Source organism: Mastigoproctus giganteus, chromosome 1 (assembly GCF_048544385.1).
Source record: "Mastigoproctus giganteus isolate SK-2022 chromosome 1, ASM4854438v1, whole genome shotgun sequence".
In the NCBI taxonomy this organism is placed as follows: Eukaryota; Metazoa; Arthropoda; class Arachnida; order Uropygi; family Thelyphonidae; genus Mastigoproctus; species Mastigoproctus giganteus.
Genome location: NC_143575.1, coordinates 132877561 through 132898253, shown reverse-complemented (window position 1 = coordinate 132898253; position 20693 = coordinate 132877561). Strand labels below are relative to the sequence as shown.

At 39.4% G+C, this 20693-nt stretch overlaps 1 protein-coding gene across 2 annotated transcripts in view; it reads right to left on the bottom strand.

Moving 5' to 3' along the window:
- Positions 1–20693, bottom strand: part of LOC150091144 (E3 ubiquitin-protein ligase RNF13-like) — a 341104-nt gene that overhangs the window by 232529 nt on the left and 87882 nt on the right. For both annotated transcript variants that reach the window (XM_090382193.1, XM_090382202.1), the window contains one exon: positions 17212–17291. In XM_090382193.1, coding sequence (XP_090238319.1) covers positions 17212–17214 — 3 coding nt within the window. In that variant the 5' untranslated portion in view covers positions 17215–17291. The remainder of the gene's footprint in view (positions 1–17211; positions 17292–20693) is intronic.

Sequence of the window (20693 nt, the reverse complement as noted above, 5' to 3'; positions counted from 1 at the left end):
CAAGTTCTGATATGAGGTGTTTAAAGGACCTCTCACTTCGACCGTGTACTTAGAAGGGTTGTTTGTGAGAAAAAGATCAAGCGTGTTGGCTGTATGGTTGGGATTGTCTGGTATTCTTGTCATTAGTAATTACAAAAGCCTCAGCATCTTGACCAGCTGGGTCGGTGTGACTAGAAAACGGAAGCCAGCCGGAGTTGTGAACATTAAAATCACCAAGGAAAATTACCTCACTGTTAGGAAAGTTGGACTGGAGAAAGTCAAGTTGCAAAGAGAGGAAGTCAAAGAGCTCAAAGTGATTAGTGGAGTTGGGAGAACGGTAGAGACAACAGATGAATTTGACTCAATGAGGTAGAGAGATTTTAAGCCTGAGAAGATCAAAAAGAGGAGATTCCAAATTACCAAGTCTCTGACAGGGAATATCGGAACGGACATATGCACAAGCACAGTGAATAATTTGGGCAACTGAGATGAGCAGTAGTTGAATCAACTGATAACTGAGATTCAGTCAGAAAAAGTACATGGGGTTTGGCAGACAGCAAGTGGAAATGGACATCATTGAAATTAGAATTGAGACCACGTATATTTGTGAAATGAATTAGGAAGTGTTTGGGAGGTTTAGATCTTTTCGCAGATAAGTTTACTCTATTAGTTTGACAATTCATGGTGTAGTGAATAGTACGAAAAAGTGGGTGGGACATGCTGTATGAAGTAATGAAATTTTTGGATAGGGTACACACATGGTAAGAATATACCTAGATCCTTAATATAATGTTGCCTCGACAATGCACCCCCCCTATACACTCTACTCGGACTCCCTTCAGTCACTATTTGGCAGGGTAGAGGTAGCAAGATTATACACTAGCTGATTCAGAAGCCTCGTAAAAAGTTACCAGTAGGTTCTGTCCGGTGTATAAATTAGCGGCTAGCTTGCGAACCCTGTTTTCGAGTTGCACCCTCAAAATGTGAGGAAGACTGGATCTTGCCATGATGTTTAATACATGTATTAAAAGTCCCATAAACTGGAAGACTGCGGGACTGAAGCCGATTCCAAAAACACCCACGAAGCCTCCACAACAGCCAACCACCTTAGACATCTGCTGTACGGTTTGACCAATTTCAACAGTAAATACTACCTAATCATCTCCATAGATTTTGTCGGGGCTTTCGACACCATTTGGTGGCCAAGTGTCCTGGCAAGGCTAAGGCAGGCCAACCTTCCCTGCAATTTGTATCTCACTATCAAGTCTTACCTTACCGACAGGAGTATTAGTGTCGTGGCACCCTACGGTAGGGTAAACCGCAGTGTCTGCAGGGGTTGCCCCCAGGGTTCTGTCCTGGGGCCGCTGTTGTGGATTTTTTTTAGTTTTTAGTTTTAGTTTTATTGGCGCAAAAACGACTAAGATTATACTGCGCCAAGTATCAATTAAAAGATCAAAAATATAAATTCTGGTAACCTTTAAAAAGGTTACCTCGTCAGATTGTTATTCTATATATAGAGCAGTATAAGTTTAAAAGTAAATGATCCAATTTATATATGTTTGTATATATTAACAGCTTGTAAAAACTTAAAAACTGCTGACACGTGGTCGTTGTCTGATAAAATCTGACTGAGTGTATAAGGCTCAGTCGGATGAGTAAAAGCGGTAAAATATACATCGCGAATATCGGTAAAATTAACGCAATCTATTAAAATATGCTTTACAGTTAAAATGGTGTCGCAAGACTCGCACATAGGAGGGTCATCCGCCCTCAGCAGAAAACAATGTGTCAGATGAGTGTGTCCTATGCGGAGTCGGGCAAGAACAACTTCCTCGCTCCGATTCCTGCGCAGACCGGACTGCCATGTTTCAATTACAGGCTTTATTTGATATAATTTATTTGTTCTCTCTCTATGCCATAGTTCTTGCCATTGGGAATATATATTTTCTCGTATTATTTGCCTGTAGTCTGTATAGGGGACTGACAGGCAACGATTATTAGTGGGAGCTGCTGATTTGGCTGCAGTGTCGGCCAAATCATTTCCCTTTATCCCAATGTGGCTAGGAATCCAGCAGAAGCGAATATCAAACTTTAATTCATGAAGAGAATGTATCTTCTGCTGAACCCGAGAGAGAACTGGATGAGAGTTGTGTCTTAGAGATAATAAAGCCTGTAATACACTCAGGGAATCAGAATATATTATTGACCTTTGGCACTGACAAGTTCGAATGTGATCCAAGGCTAACTCTATAGCATGCAGCTCTGCAGTGTATATGCTGGATTCAGGAAGAATCTGCTGAGATATTATAGTGTCCGGAAACACAACAGCAGATCCAACGAACGATTCAGACTTCGAGCCGTCTGTGTAGACGGGCAGGAAGTCGGAGTTCTCAGCTCGATGTGCAGAAAAGAGCTGCTGGTAGACAGATGATGAGGTCTCAGACTTTACCCATTTTTTAAGGGAAAAGTCGCACGATGGAGTATGAGCATGCCATGGTGGAAGAGTTTCTTTTGGTGTTTGTGCAACCTTGTCTACCATGATGTTAAACTCTCTGAGTAGCTCTTGGACACGAATACCAAAAGGTCGGTTGGCAGTCTGACGGGTATTATATAAATTTTCCCAACGTGGCTCAAAAACGGATGCCCACGTAGGATGGTCTGGCAGGGATTTCAACTTTAAAGCCAACTGCTTACGTCGAAGGGATAACGATGGTTCATTTGCTTCGACGTATAAGCTCTGGACAGGAGATGTTCAAAAAGCTCCAGTAGCGATACGGATAGCCTGATGGTGGACAGAGTCCAGCCATCGGAGGACACTATCTCTAGCTGAGGAGTATACCTGGGCCCCGTAGTCCAATTTGGATCGTACAAGTGCACGGTAAAGCCGTAGTAGGGTGCATCGATCTGCTCCCCAAGGCGTTGAGGAGAGAGAGCAGAGAATATTGAGTCCCCTCGTGCATTTTGTACGAAGCTGACGAATATGTTCGAGAAAGGTCAGCTTTTTATCAAACACAAGTCCCAAGAATTTTGTGTCTGACACTACTGGAATAATATTTTGTCCGAGCCTTAATTCAGGTTCAGGATGAAGATTACGCTTGCGACAAAAGTGTACGCAAACGGTCTTCTCCGGCGAGAACCTGAAGCCATGAGCAAGTGCCCAGGAATTAAGGTGATCAATGGCTTTCTGCAGTTGTCTTTCAATAACCCTCATGTTGCATGACTGACAAAATATGCTAAAGTCATCAACATAGAGGGCACAGTTTACAGTTGGAGGAAGTTGTTCTGTGATGGAATTGACTTTGATGGCAAAAAGCGTGACACTTAATACTGATCCTTGTGGTACTCCCTCCTCTTGGCTGAAGGGACGAGAGAGTGAGGATCCCACACGAACTTGGAAAGATCGATTGGCCAAAAAGTTTTTAATAAAAATGGGGAGTTGCCCCCTAAGGCCTAGGCTATGAAGATCTTTTAATATGCCAAATCTCCAAGTTGTGTCATACGCTTTCTCCATGTCAAAGAACACCGACACCAAGTGTTCGCGTTTTAGGAAAGCATCCCGGATGGATGCTTCCAATCTAATAAGATGGTCCAAGGTGGACCGGTTCCTTCGGAAGCCGCACTGAATGTTGGAGAGAAGGTCATTTGATTCGAGATACCATATTAAACGAGAATTAACCATTCTCTCCAGGATTTTGCACAGACAGCTGGTCAGAGCAATAGGACGATAATTGGTGGTGACTTTTGGATCCTTTCCTGGCTTAGGAAAGGCAAGAACGATTGCCTTTCGCCAGGAATCCGGAAACTGCCCCTCAGTAAAGATTCTGTTATACAGAAGGAGCAGACAATCCATAGAGTTTGGTGAAAGATGTTTAATCATTTCATAATGGATGCCATCTGGTCCAACAGCACTTGCTTTGGAAAGAGTGAGGGCTCTTTTCAGTTCCTCTATAGTGAATGCCCCGTTGTAGGGATAGAGGCCCTTGGTCTTAAAATTAAGTGCTTGCTTTTCCAGTTTATGTTTAAGGACCAGGAACTCTGGGGAATACGAAGATGTTGCAGAGATGTTAGAGAATGTTTCCCCAAGAGCATTGGCTATTGCAGTTGGATCTGCAATAGCGCATCCATTATAATCTAGGATTGCAGAAGGGTGGGAGGTATATTTTCCCTTCATTTTCCGGATTTTATCCCAGACTACCTTAGAGTTGGTAGACTGGTTAATAGATGATGTGAAACGGATCCACGATTCCTTTTGACTCTGACGACGGATGTAGCGTGCTTTGGCTCGTGCACGTTTGAAGGCTATAAGGTTGTTCGTGGTAGGATATCGGCGAAATATCCCCCACGCTTTGTTTTGAGCCTTTTTTGCTGCTGTGCATTGTGAATTCCACCAAGGTTTGGGAAATGGTGGAAACCGGGCTGATGTTTTTGGGACAGCATTAGCAGCTGCTTGGACGATGATTTCTGTGATGTACTTTACTGCATCATTGATCGGCTCTTGACTGACTGTGCTAAGATCGAAATTTGCCTGATGTCGGAAGGCAGTCCAGTCAGCCTGATCAATCTTCCACCGTGGTAACCTAAAAGGAAGACATAGTCTCCCACTGTGTAACAAGGTTATCACAGGGAAGTGATCGCTTCCGTATGGATTCTCCTCCACTTCCCAAGTGAGTGAAGGGAGTAGAGAAGGGGAGCAGATAGAGAGATCAATGGCAGAAAAGGTACGGGTAGGCGTATGGAAGGTGTTTGTTCCAGTATTTAGAAGGGAAAGGTCGTTGTCATTGAGCATACGCTCAATGACTCGTCCCCTTCCGCTGATGTTAGCACTACCCCACAGGGTGTTATGTCCATTCATGTCCCCGAGAAGTAAGAAAGGGGGAGGCAACTGCGTTAGAAGATCATCAAGGTCTGCCTGGGAGATGTCAGTCCCAGGTGGCAAATAGATAGAGCACACAGTTAATAAAAATCCCACCGTAAGGCGAATTGCAACAGCCTCTATGCTGGTTGTAATTAGCAAGGGCTGGACTGGGGTATGGTTACCCACAAGGATAGCCACTCCTCCATGAGCAGGACCATCCGCAATTCTATCCTTACGAAAGATTGTGATGTTATGCATGGTGGGATCATCATTTGCCTTTAGATAAGTCTCCTGCAAGCAAAAGCAAACTGGCTCGTGCTTTTGCAGGAGAGCCTTGATGTCATCTGTATTTCGCCGGAATCCACGACAATTCCATTGTAGGAATTTAGCCATTATTTTGGCTTGGTGGGTCCATCAGGCGGCTTCCGAGGTGCTGAGGGCTTACTTTTATCAGTCTTGGCTTTATCTTTTTTGGGGAAGAATGGACGATGTCCCGTGTCCATTTCTTCCTCCGCAAAGAGTTCCAAGACTGATTCATCCTGTACCTCCTTGTTCTCTACATCCATTCTTTCTGTTGTTACTTCAGGCTCTTTACCACTTGGTTTTGGTAGTGGTGGAGCACTAGGAGGTACGGATATAGGAGTGGCAACTGACTGTGTTTTTTTGGTGGGCTTTTGAGAACTCAATAAATAGCGTGCAATCGGGGTGAATGACTCTCTTGGTGGTATAGTCATCTCAGTTTGTGTCCCGATAGTGCTCTTAGCAGAAACCTTCTGGGCATATGAAGGTTTCCCGCTATTTACTGGTTGGATACGTTTTCTGGCCTCTGGGTAGGAAATATTCAGCTCTGTTTTCAGTTTTTGGATTTCTTTTTCGTCCTTCCACCGCTGGCATGCTCTTGAGTAGGCGGGGTGCTCACCTTGGCAGTTAACACAGGTGGGTTTTGGAGCTGTACATTCCTTGCTCTCGTGGTCTTTCACACCACATCGAGCACAGGCAGGGTTACCACGACAATATGTTTGTGAGTGGCCTTATTTTTGGCATCTAAAACACCGCAGTGGGTTTGGGATATAAATCCTCACTGGGCAGTTTAGATAACCTGCCTTGATGGAATTTGGAGGCCGTGGGGTGTTAAACGTGAGGATGAGAACTCGGGTAGGGACGAGATTCCCATCCTTCCGTATCGATATTCTCTTTACAGCTGTCACTCCTTGGTCTTTCAATTCAGAGCAGATCTCTTCTTCAGAAACATGAAGAAGGTCCCACTCTGAAATGACGCCTCTAGAAGAGTTCAAAGTTTTATGGGGGGTTACAATGATAGGTATTCCCCCTATTGATGTGTTCAGGATTTTTTCCGCCTGTTTAATAGATGTAGCTTCGACCAAAAGGTCGCCAGAACGCAGTCTTTTTACCGTTTTAGGTGAACCTGCCAACCCTTCTAATCCTTTCTGGATGAAGAAGGGTGACATCTTTCCAATGGACTGCTCTCCGGTGGAATGGAGAATGAGGAAAAGCGGTGTAACTGATGGTGGTTGTTTATCCTCAGTTCTGGCTCATTTGGCAGAGGTGTTATCTGCGTCATCATCTCGATTAGGTAGGGGCCTTGTTCGTCCTTCCACCGCTGGCATGCTCTTGAGTAGGCGGGGTGCTCACCTTGGCAGTTAACACAGGAATGCCTTCTCAATCCCAGAAGAAGGATTTAAATTACTCATATGAGTAAAGAGAAAATGTCTGATGCCTAAGTACCTCACCCACCACGGAGCCCTACGAGGGGACGCCCACTCGTGAACTAGCAGGTACTGCGTACACGAATGGGACGCCGAGTTCGCTTAGAGCACCATACCCACGTTACCAATAAGTCTTTATCCCATCCCAGGACCAAAGGGAGGGAGACTTATTGGAACGCAGTCGACCCTAGCAGTATAAAACCACCCGCCGATTGATCCCAGTCGGGCCGGTCCAGGACCACCCGTCTTGTCGAAGCAGGGGCCAAAGTGGTGTATTGAAGCTGGGCCCCTCAACCACCAGGATCCCCCTTTCCGCTTCCACGGGTCGCGGCGCACGGCTGCACACGCCGGATTTCAAAGATGTAACCCTGAAACCAAGGTATGGGCGTTAGATCCCAGTGATGCTAATCTGGAAACCCAGCAGCGTCACTGGGAGGTCCCCTCACCACGTACAGGTGCCCACGTTGAGGGGCCGCTGTTGTGGAACATTGTCTTGGATGAGTTCCTGGCCATGGACCTTGGTGACGTCCAAACCCAAGCTTTTGCCGACGACTTAATCTTGAAAATTGCTGCCGACAGTAGAACCCAGTTGGAGGTAAAAGCAAACCATGCCATCAAGATACTACAGGACTGCACCACCTTACACTGCCTAAAAATCTCACCAACTAAGACATCCTCAATCTCACTGAAAGGCACCCTTCACCTGCACAGGCCGCCTCAAATAAAGGTGAACAACACCACAGTGAAACTCCAAAGCCAGCTTAAGTACCTGGGGGTGATATTAGATTGTAATCTTTCCTTCAAGCAGCATCTCACACATCTAAGAACAAAATAAGGAAGTACTCTGCACTGTTAGCACGTGTGGTCCGTCGTGACTGGGGACTTAAACGTCACGTACTCTCCTTATATTATAAAACGACATTCCTACCAGCTATAACATATGCTTCTGCGGTTTGGTATCAAAAGGCATCAACCACCGTAAATAGACGCATAATTGACTCAATCCATAGAACTATCCTGTTAACCATTACCAGAGCCTGCAGCACCACTAGCACTGTTGCCCTACAGGTCTTGGCCGGAGCCCTTCCCCTTGACCTGGACATCATACGTACTGGAATAGCCTATATAAACAAAGGAATGCCTTGCACCCATAAAAACACATATAAAAACTTAAAAGAAACCTGGCAATACTGCTGGACAAACACAACAAAAGGGAATATCACCAAAAAGTTCATCCCGGACGTAGACAGAGTTTACCCCATTCTTCCAACCTGGCTGCAACCCGGACTTTACACAACCTACCTCCTTACGGGTCACAGGGCTTTCAATGCAAAGCTTACAGCATTGGGAATAGTGGAGGATCCGCGTTGTACTTGCGGGGAACAAGAAAGCTGGGTGCACATTATGTTTGAGTGTGCCCAATATGAAGACCTTAGATGCAGACTAATAACTAGAGTTCACTATCTACCAAGGGATCTTGAGTCACATCTACTAGATACACAAGAGGAATATTTAGCCTTAACTGATTTTGCCCAGGGATTATTTACCAGGCGCCAAACACTAACCGCCATATACAGAAGACCTTAAAGGAATGAGACAAAACAAACCTGCAAATAGCAGCGAGATGATACAGACCTTGGACTGAGTACAAAATTAACTGGGAAAAGACAAGTGAGACAATATATTGTCTAACCACAAGAGTCATGATTACCGCCAATGGAAGCGAAAAAAAAAAAAAAAAAAAAACACCTTTAAATAGTTGTGACATCAGAACAAAGGGACACTGCCCCCAGACCTTGCAGCATAGACCCACTATATAATGACAAAAGGTAGTGTGAGGACTATCAAACATCACGGAAGGGATAAAACCCCATAATGACAGCCAGTAGACTTGATTATGACCCCAAGATAATGACCAGAAAATAGGACCCAGACCACATGCAGTCTGGAAGGATGACATCCCAAATTTAACCCCCTATTAGTGTCCCACTTAGATAAGACTCAACGGCCAGCTTTTTAGGGCCTGCAAACTGATGGAGACGACATACGGTGGCACTCTCCCGCCGGAACAGCCTATTGGCGACCCAAATCCGCACTCTCTTGAGCGGATCTTTCTTTCCAAACTCCTAGGGAGGAGAGGCTTGCCTCCCCAATTTTCTCACTCTGGTGGGGCACGGGCATGCCTCACTACCTGCAGGGGCTATCTACTCTGTCGGCCCCTTATTTCCAACTTCTTCCCCCCAGTCTTCATCCTTCCCCCAAACTTTTGTCTTGCACAGCGTTTAGCCCTACATTTCAAAATCAAAAGAGAACATCAAAATTCTTGCCCGAACCTATTTGGTTTTTAAAACTCACTTTCATGGCACAGCCCCACGTCGCGTACTATTAATACTAACTTGCTAAGTATCACTAATATCAACCTCGATTTATTTATTTATTATAATTATTATTATTTATTTATTTTTATTTTTTTTTTGGTCCTAGCCACTGAAATCCCAGGAAAGTAAGTGGCAGGACCAGCCAGAGTACAAATATTGGTAACACCCGGCCAGCTTCCCTGTGGCGGGTATTGGTAACGTCGGGTCTCACTAGGGGCCCGGCGGCTAACAGGCCGGATGAATAATGGGCACAACAAACTACACAGTACATATCCCACACACTTTTAAATCTCTGGCTTGTCCGATACAGAGAACATATGCGGAGATGGGAGAAATCCCAGGTGCCGTCAGACCCCGAACATACCTAATAGCAGAGAACCATATTCCTAAGTCTGAAACCTCTACTCTTTTTATTACCTGATTATCAAATCGATAAGGATATTTAATTTTTTTTTTTTTTTTTTTTTGGTAACCTGAAATTGAAATAGTACGGCATTTATCCAAATTAACTTTTAAACGTTTTTCCTCAATCCATGATGTAATACACAATATTTCTTTTTCCAAAATTTCACAAAATTTCACAATCCTGAGTTGATTTAATCATTTTATATATTTTTAGGTCATCTGCATATGTTAACATTTTAAAGTCTAATTGTTGAGAACAATCTTGAATGCCATTAATATAAACTGCAAATAGTAATGGACCAAAAGACCCAAAGGAACACCCTCCTGATAGGAAAAGTGGAGGAATAGGTTCCTTCATACAGAACTGCTTTTTCTCTTATTAAAAAAGTCCACCATCAATGAAAAAGCATTGCTAATTATCCCAATTTGACACAATTTAAGACATATTAAATTGTGTGGGACTGAATCAAATGGTTTTTTACAAGACCAGATAGATAATATCTATCTGCTTATTATTGTCAACAGCATATTTAGTATCATGCTCTAAAGAAAGTAAATTGGTCACTGTTAATCTAAGAAAACAACGATGAATGTAACTGAATTTGTTTTTAACGAAACTGCATAAATTTCACAGTCCTGAGTTGATTTAATCATTTGATATATTTTTAGGTCATCTGCATATGTTAACATTTTAAAGTCTAATTGTTGAGAACAATCATGAATGCCATTAATATAAACTGCAAATAGTAATGGACCAAAAGGTGAGTATGTACATTATTTTCAATGATCTTACTTAATGGATTTGCCTTATGTATGGATCTAACAGAGGCTGGCTTATCTTTTGATCCCTTTTTAAATAATGGATAATAGTGGTTACCTTTAGTCTTGATGGGATTTTATCCTGTTTAAATATAGCATTTATTAAATGTAACAATTGTTATTGAAGGACCACAAAGCAGTGCTTCCAGAAGGCCATGGGAATACAATCAATACATGTGTCATAATTTAATTTAAACTTATTTGAAGTATCCAATAAAATATCAGAGTCAATTTCAAAGTGTGTCAAAAAACAGCTCTCTTTTTAAAAGTTTCTCTAAGCACAGCTCCAAGGTTGCAGCTATTCTGGTAAAAGAGCTTTACTAACAAAGTGCAATTCTTCTTTTGAGGTATGATTTTATGGTCAGCTGACTGCATTCATTATTGTCTCAAAAAAATCAGTGCCAGCCACATGATAAGGTACATACTTGTGCAAAACTGCTCCTGGTGGTAAAAAAGTAAAGTGCAGCCATTATCAACCCACTGCAGGATGGAAGCCTCCTCAACAATTCATGTTGAGGGAAATGGACCATAATCTGCCACGCTGGTCCAGTGCGGGTTGGCAGATTGACTGTATTCAGCAGTCAGCGGCTTGAACCCCGGTCTACTCAAAGAGCGTGTGCTACTGCACTCCCGCTCCTGCCCACTCGGCTCCTGGTGGTAGTTTTACATTAGTCCTTGATTTATGGACCATCTAGTAGTTGGTTCCCTCTGAAGTTTCCCTAAGGATAGCTCTGAAGTTTCCCTAAGAATGGATGTGAGTGCCCAGTGGGCCACTTTTGGTAAGCAGAACTGGCACTGTGGGATGAAACAAAAGTCAGGTTATGGTGCCCAATGCGAGACGTATATAAGGATTGGAAAAGTAACTGAACAAGAATCAAAGTCTAATGAGAATAATAGAAGACTGACAGAAGCTGAACAAGAATGATAAAATCCATGCAATTATACAATTAAAATCCATCCAAGTACACAATTAAAAATTCAACACTGAAAGATAAAAATGTGAGTTAAATATATACAATGGCACATTGTTATTAACCTCCCAATTTCCATGATCTTTTCAAGGGTCAACCATCAAAATTAAGGAGAAGGATAACAATATGCGAGTGCACCTCTTTCTGTAGTAAGCAACACATAAGCAATAATAAATTGGGTAAGTTAAGTTTTTGAATTATAAACATTAAGACAAGTGGATGCAAAAAAAGTATCGTTGTACATACAGATCACTGTTGAACAGTATCATCTTTTAAAACCATAAAAAATGATACTGCTGTACAAGTTGGTATTAATGATATCAAATGTAGGGGGGGGGAGGGAGAGAGAGAGAGAGAGAGAGAGAGAGAGAGAGAGAGAGAGAGAGAGAGAGAGAGAGAGAGAGAGAGAGAGAGAGCATGCATGGCTCAGGGAGTACAATTTTTCACAGCCTGGACTGTGTTAGTTGACAGGAGAGACTTTTTTTATAGGGATGTGATATATTTAAATATAATAGCTACAAGAATATTTACTGATGCAGTGTTAGGTGTGTTGGAAAACTGCTAATCTAAGGGATGGATACACAGACTTAACAGATTAACAGCACTTGCAAACAGAGATGAAAGTGATTCCTATGTTGCTTCTATTTGAACATACAGCAGCCTGAAAAGTGAGGTGTTGAAAACTACAAGACCTGATGAGTGTTATTGTGGTAACAAGTAAATAGAATGAATGTGTCGGTTATTAAAAGCAAAATCAGATGCATGTACCCTTCTTTGAACATTAATGATAGGAGTATAGTGAACAACAAGTTGATGAATTTCACAAATGCAGACATTAGTAGGGATATTGGAAACAAGGTGCCACTCACACATAAGCAATGCAGAATTGGAATATGGCAAGTACAATAAAGGAGGTACAGGCAGGACAACATTTGGGAAAGGGGGGAGAAGTAATGTTCTGGGTTAAGATGCACACAGAATATAAGGCATTAAACCAAGATGAAGTAGGTGGCCAGTGCAATCTTCATTCAGTTTGGTATGACATAAATACTGGGAAAACTAAAACGAAAAGTCTGCTATAGTCCAAACGACTGATCAGCATAAAGAATAATTAAACAGGATGGTAGAGTGGGCCAGTAGATAGGAATGTCCACTTCACAAAGGAGGATCAAAGGCTGACACAAGTAATTATAGACCTGTGAGTTTAACTTCTGTTCCAGGAAAATTAATGGAGGCACTGGTTAAAGAAGCACTGCAGGATCATTTAGACAAGACTTCAGTTATAGCTCAGACACAGCATGGTTTTGTTAAGGGGAAGTCTTGCCTGACCAACTTGATTGGATACTATGATGCAGTCACAAAAGAACTGGATGCAGGGAATAACTTTGATATTATATACTTGGATCTTAGAAAGGCTTTTGATACTGTTGCACATGGAAGACTGCTACACAAATTGGAGCAGTGTGACATTGGAGGCAAATTGCTGCTATGGATAAAGGGGTGGTTGAGGGGGAGAAGACAGAGGGTGGTAATCAATGGACACTGCTCATCGTGGACTAATGTTATTAGTGGAGTCCCTCAGGGCCTCAGTGTTGGGTCCATTATTGTTTTCTGTATTTATAAATGATATTGATGATGGTATATCAAGCTTAATGTCCAAGTTTGCAGATGATACAAAGGTTGGCAGGGTTGTCAAGGACACTACTGACACTATGCTGCTGCAACAGGATCTGGAAAGGTTGAGCAGATGGGCTGAGAGGTGGCAAATGAAGTTTAACATTGACAAATGTAAAGTACTACACATGGGAAACAGCAACCCCAGAGCAACGTATCAACTCTGTGGTACTACACTGACAGTGGTAGAGAATGAAAGGGACTTGGGGGTGGTTGTGCAGGCAGATATGGAGTTCTCTGAGCAGTGCAGACGGGCTGCAAGAGTAGCTCATGGAGTATTGTCAATGATATACAGGAATTTTTCCAGCAGGGATAAGGAGGTGATTATTCCATTGTATAAGGCAATGGTCAGGCCACACCTAGAGTACTGTATACAGGGCCTGGAGGCCTCATTTCAAGAAGGATGTAGAGCTGCTGGAACGAGTACAGAGAAGGGCAACAAGATTAGTGAATGGAACAAAGGGGTGCTCTTACGAAGAAAGGCTTAAATTTTGCAAATTACAGTGTCTGGAGACTAGGCACCAGCAAGGTGATCTGATAGAGGTGTATAAAGCCTTGAATGGTTTAAGCATGCTCAATGCTGATGGGATTCTTCCTCTAGCTCAGAAAAATCACCTGAGAGGGCATAAATTCAAATTGAGGAAAGACAGATGTAGGATAGACGTGCGGAAATTTGCCTTTAGCCAGCGGGTGGTTGGTTGGTGGAACAGACTTCCATCCCTTGTGGTGGAGGTTGATAGCCTAAATAAGTTTAAGGCTCAGCTGGACAGGTATTTTGAATGAACAGAGGGGTGAAGTGGAAGTGGGTTTTTTTTTTTTTTTTTTGGTTGATGCTGCATAAGCTTGCTTTCTTGCATCAAATGCCTCTACTAATGCTAATGCTAATGTCTTATAATGGGGGACTTTAACTTTGATATTAACTTGCAAAATTGGTCACTTACATAGTATCAGAAATTTTCTAGATTTACTGGATCACTGTTTTACACAGCAGCATCTTAGAGAGGCACAAAAGAGAAAGCAATACTCCTATTCTGACTATCAGCATCAGCAATTATTCCTGCATTAAGAATCTGCAGATAGAAGGTGGCACAGTGTATTGATGAAGTTATCACAGTATATTGATGTGAGATGTACTTAAAAATAATTACTGCCAAGGGTAAACGGAAGGGCTTTTGTTTTCATAAAGGTGACTATTACAAGGGCCTCAGTTTTTAAATACTATTCAGCTAGAACAACTGATGATGTTACCAACAGCAAATTCTAAAGAGAAACCATTCATGGAAGTAATCATAAAAATTATTAGGCTTTTTATACCATCTAAGAGATACTGCTTAAGGTACAGACCTAAATAGATGTCAAATGAACTTATGAAACTCATGGTTGAAAAGAAAAATATATGGGATGAACATAAATTATCAGGTGATACAAAAGTCTACAACAGAAATAAACTAGTCTGCAATCAAGCTACAAAGGAGGTTAAGCAAGCTTAGGCAGACTAGAAGTCTCCAACAAAGAATGCAAAGACTTCTTTCTGTAAACACTAAAAGGAAGGGGATGAATCGTATTTGTCCACTAGATATAAATAGTTTAACTGTTTATAATCCTGCTCGGGTTGCTAACAAACTAAATAGGTATTTGCATGTACATTTACATTTGAGGAATTTTTTAGTAGTTGGTATGACAGAAGTTTATCAAATTCTGAAAGGAAGCTAAATGATTTTGTGATAAACCGAGAGAAAGCGGGAGAGAAACTGTTGAAACTAAACAGTTTCTGGTTTAAAACTGTTTAGAAAACAGTTCAAACTTTTTAGAAATGGGATCTATCTAAACAGTTTAAACTGTTTAGATAGACCCCATTCACCCCAGATAAAAAAAAAGGTACCTTTTGGGTGAAAGGATCTATCCAATTGTATTAAGGGAGGCAGTAAAACAGGTAAGTAAACCTTTTAATTATGAGCATCTTCCAATTTGGGGGAGGCCCCTATGGACTGGGCACGGGCAAATATATCACAAATTCACAAAGGGGATCAAAGAGTGATATGAGTAATTACAGACATGTTAAGCTTAACTTCCATTCCAGGGAAAATAATTGTCACTGGTTAAAGAAGTAATGCAGGACCATCTAGAGAGGAATACAGTTACACTGCAGTCAAAGCATGATTTTTAAGGGGTGATGTTTTTTAATCAGTTTTATTGAATACTATGATGCAATAACAAAAGAAATAGATGCAAAAAAATTATTTTGACATCACATATTTACATTGTTTTACATTTGGACATTCACATATTTAGATTTCAGAAAAGCTTTTGACACTATTCCACATAAAAGATTGCTTTACAAAACTGAAGAAGAGTAGCATTAGAGGAAAATTACTGTTATGAATAATGGGATGGTTGAGTGGGAAAAGACAAAGGGTCTTTTTCTAATGGGTACTGCTCTTCTTGGACTAATGTTATTAGCAGAGTCCCCCAGAATTCAGTGCTGAACTATTTGTTGTTTTCAATATTTATTAATGATATTGATTAAGATATATCCTGCTTAATGTAAAAGTTTTGCAATTGATATGAAGGTGTTTGCAAGATAGTTAATGACAGTAATCATGGTATGCTATATCGGCTGAGAAGTGGCAACTGAAATGTAATATTGACAGAGGCAAATTACTGCGTACTGGTATTAATATTCACGAATTTTGCAAACAGGGATAAAGGGTGATTATTATTCCATTGTATAAATACAATGGTAAGACCACATCTTGAGTACTGCATATAGGTTCTGCAAAACTCATTTTAAAAAGGATGTGGATCTGTGAGGGGGAAAAAAGGAGTGCTTTTTGCCAGGAAAGGCTTTAGTTCTACAAACTGTAGCACTTGGAAGCTAAGTGCCTGTGACAGACTGATTGAAGCTTTTAAGGTTTTGAATGAATTGAGTAAGCTCAATGCTTATAGCATCCAGCATCTTTCCTCTTGCTTAGACTACACACATTTGTCTTCAACCAGCAGGTAATTAATATTTGAAGAAACTTCTATTTAGTATTATGGAAGTGGGTAGTTGAAACAAATTCAAAGAAGAATTAGGCAAACTATTAGAGGGAATGGACGAGTGATATGAACGTTGTGATTTTTTTTTTTTTTTTTTTTTTGGCTGACAAGCTTTCTTTCTTGCATCATTTGCCACTACTAATACTAATAGTCTTCATTCACTGTTTTTTTTTTTTTTTTTTTTCCATCATTCTTTTCAGTTATTTCCAACCTATATACATACCCAACAATATATATATATATATATTGTTGGGTATGTATGTATATATATATTATATATATACAAAAAATATTGTAGGTAGAACATGTTAACGAGCTTTATGTAAAAATTAAAACTGATGAATATACGGTATACCCTGGGAGCGATATATGTTGTGAAATAAAGTGGGTGGGTGGGGGGGGGGGGGTGAAATGAAGAGGAAAATAAAAAGATAAGATTTGCACCGATTGAAACAATACCAAATAAATTTTGAAAAATTTTAAGATTTTGAACGAACAATCAAGGTGGAAATAACATTGTAGTGTCTTTCATAATTTTTGTGTCTTCATCAGAGGTCATCCACCAAAATAATGAAAAAGACACCAATGCTCTTACTTCTGTTTCCGACATGCTCTGTATGCATAGGTACACGTGCGAAAGACACTTGGTAATTTACAAATTTAATTTTTGAATATAATTATACTAAATTTGATATAACGTTAGTGTGCTAATAGAGGTGTTGCATACAGATCATTGATCTGTTTTAATTTTTACATAAAGCTCGTTAACATGTTCTACCTACAATATTTTATATATATATATATATATATACACACATTATGGCTGTAGGGTATTTTTTGCTATAGCAGTGTCCCTGATCCATAAGTTATGTTATTGTAATTCAGACTTATCTAATTTTAAACTTAATTTCCCTCCCATATCATATAGCTTTTCTATATCATTATTCTTGACTATATATATATATATATATTGTTCTGTGAAGAACACACTAAAAAAAAAAAAAAAAAAAGAAGAATATATATATATATATATATATATATATAAATAAGAAAGAATGATTTAACGTGTGAAATTACAGTACAATGTTATACTGAATACAATAATAGGACAAAATATAAATGATAAAAACAAAATGCACAATTCATTTTCGTATATTCACATTCACATATGTACATTTTTTTTAAAAATAATTATAAGATTATTTTTCTCTACAATTACACATTCCAATAAGAATCGATCTCTTAGAAAATTTGAGCTGTTGACATCAATTTACATAGGATAACCATATTTTACGTAGGTTATCCTATGTAAATTATAGTCAAAGAACATATTAACATTTAATAACGCATAATATAGAACTCACCATAAGGATGATAGTATTGTTGCACTTCCAAAAGTTTTTCCTTTTTTTTTTTCCCCCTATATTCCAGTAAGGATATTTTCCTAGCAGAAAAACAAAATGCTACAATATTTAATCAACTAGTGTCACAAATTTATAACTACAGATAACTGGAAATGCAAAAGTTTATGCTGGAGAATTTTAATTTTTCCTCAAATAATCTACTTCCAGATGGCTGCCGTAACTTGAATATTATATCAAGATTTAGATACGATAAATCTTTTGGACTCAAGAATCTGTAATTAAAAGCAACTAGCTATTAACATGGACATATTTAATCCCGATTTAGCCTCCAATATCTGTATTTGTCAACAGGCTAATTTCCAACTTTTATTGACCAACACCATGGCCATATTATAATTAGGATTTGGATTTTTATGACCTTAAAAATGTCAAAACATGATGAAAATGTCATTAAATTTAACCAAATATGACCAGTAAAGGATAGCGAATGCTTAGAAAGCGGTACTCACCTTGAATTAATCTGCGATGGATTACTTAGGCAGTGTGGTTAATATTTAGGTTGAATTGTTAAGTTCAATAAAATTAAAAGGGGGGAAAATAGGTAAGTGTTGACTGAGTTAAAATAGGTGCAAGGAAACAGAAGCATACACATCCAATCCTTTGTTGTCATTGAAGTAAAGAAGCAAAAGAATAATTGAAAACTAAATAGGTGAATACGGTGAAGCCAATAGTCGTTACGAGGACTTTCGTTTGATTAAACGTCTTCAGTTGGCAATGTGTGGAGAGCGAACGCACATGGTATTTAAGAAATAAATTATACTCTCGTGATGCCTTTTTTGACATGTGGGAACTTTAATCGTGAGAGGTTCCAAATTGGGGAAAGATTGAAGGGGAGTTTGGAATTTAGAATTTTAAGGTTTGAGTGGTGCCGGTACCATTCGATAGCTAGGGCTTCATATTGAAGTATTCTGTAGCTGGATTTTAGTTTAATGATGGAAATGGCAGAGTCAATGAGGAGGGTGTGGTTGTGGGTCTGGGCATGAAGTTCTGTAACAGATTGGTTAGACATGAGACTATGGAAATGATAGTATGCATGGGTGTGGATTGTTTTTGATGAGCCAAATTTGGTGGTGGTACTTCCGATGTAACATGTATTACAGTTTGGTTGACAATTAATGATGTATATTATATTATTGAGGTCATTTGTATGATATTTGTGTGTGTGACTTTATAGGAGCTGAAGAAGGATCCTAATTTGTTGTAGGTGGAAAAAACAACGAGATATCAGTGTCGTTAAATATATGGCAGAACTGTCCTACGAGTTCATTGTGATAAGGGAGGAGTTTGTGGATGTTTGTTTTATTGTTGTCTTTGGTTGGATTGTTAAGTTTAATTTTATTTTTAGCGATGGAGATTGTGTTTAAAATAAGTTGGTGGGGTAACCTCTGGATATAAATTTGTCAGTGAGATATCGGATTTCGTTATAAAGGTCGGTTGGTGAGGAGCTGTACTTTAGCGCATTGTGAATTTGATTATATAAAACTGCTTTTTTAGTGTTTAGGGGATGATGGGAGGCAAAATGTAGGTATTTACCGGTGTTTGTATTTTTCCTGAAAATTTTCGTATTTAATTTGGTGCCTGTTGTATAGATAGTGAAATTGATGAAATTTATCTGATTGTTTTGTCCAATTTCAAGGGTGAATTTAAGTCTGTCGTGTATAGAGTTGAGTTTTACGAAGAGGTTATCAATGATGGATCTGTTGCCTATTACAAGAATGTTATCGGCGTAGCGCATGTATAGTTTTAGTTCGGAGGGGGAAAAGGGTGTAGAATTTGGCTCTCAATGGTGGCTATGTAAATTTCAGACAATGGGGGCCAAATATTTGTTGAAAAATTTTTTTGTTGAATTTAAAATATCTTGCCTCTAATAGAAGGGTGGTGAGCTCAAGAATATGGTCTATAGAAAGGGAGGTACATTTTGTTAAGGTATCGTCTTTCTAAAAACTTGCATAAGGCTTGTAAAGTAAATGGGATGTGGACATTAGTGTAGAGGAAAGTGACGTCATAGGAAGCTATGATGTCTGTATCGGATATTGTAATATTATTGATTTTTTGAAAAGCTCGATTAGTGTTATTGATCTTGAATGCAGAAAATTTAGTAAGAGGGTTAGAATTTTGACCAGAGAGAAGGAAAAATTAGCGAAAGCTGATTTGCTGTATGAAACAATTGGTCTCAAAGGATGGTCGGTTTTGTGTAACTTAATGATCCCAAACATGCAGGGGAGGATGTTATTACAGATTCCAATTTGCTGTAGTGTGGAAAGGTTAATTTCCTTATTTTGACTGAGTTTCCTGACAATTATGTCGAGTTTGTTTTTAAGTTTTGTGATGTTATGGTTATTTTCATTTATGTTATTTTGGATCTGCTAAGATGGATTCTAATTTTTCGGTGTAGGTATCTTTATCTATTATAACAATCATGTCTCCTTTGTCAGCTTTTTGAATAATAATGTTTGAAGTTTTACTGAGTTTGTATAAAACCATAAGCTGTTGTTTTTTTATATTAGAGTGGGAAGAGAGTTTGGTGTTAATAATACTATTAGTTTGGTGTATTAGACACCATTTATGGGGATGTTGTTCGAGTTTGGACTGGAGTTCAACGATGCGGTCTTTAAGAGGGTAATGTTGATTTTTGATGGCAAAGTTAAAACAGTATTCCAGGCCAGAAAGTTCAGCAGGTGTAAAAGATTTGGAAGAGGGGTTAACGGTGGTGATTTGGGGGGGGGGGGACAAGGTGTAAGGGAATTCCATTTTTTGTTATGTCTTTGTATTATATTTTGGTTGGTAGCATTAATGCATGTATTATTTTGATTGGTGAACTCAATCCAGGCATGAGGGGTCATTTCTTTTTTAAGGTAAAATCTAAGTTGGTGTATGTTATTTAAAAGGTTATATTTTTTGTTAAATCTCTTTCTGAGTTCATCATCTTTTCTTGGCGCAGTATAACCATAGTCGATTTTGCCCCAATAAAATCAAAATCAATTAATCAACCTGAGTTCATCACAGATGATCATGATAGATGTACGGTGTATGATGTGTGGGTATTTTTTACAATTATTTTTAGGAAAAGGCGGGCGAATTTGGAGATGATATTATGGTGGAGACATTTTTGTAAAAAGGCGATATGTAACTTATAAGAAAAATATTTAATGAGTGTGCTGGTTAGTTGAGTTTTTTTATTATTATTATTAGACATGTCTAAAGGCATCAGAGAGAGAGAATAAGAAATATGAATAAATGAAAATTTGCAGGAGCGGTGCAGATAAGGTGTCGATTATTACCATTAAAAATATCTTGTTAAATTGACAATGCGAAGTGCCGTCTATTTAACGACTCTGATATCTCCATTGTTTTTTCCACCTACAACAAATTAAGATCCTTCTTCAGCTCCTATAAAGACACACACAAATATCTTACAAATG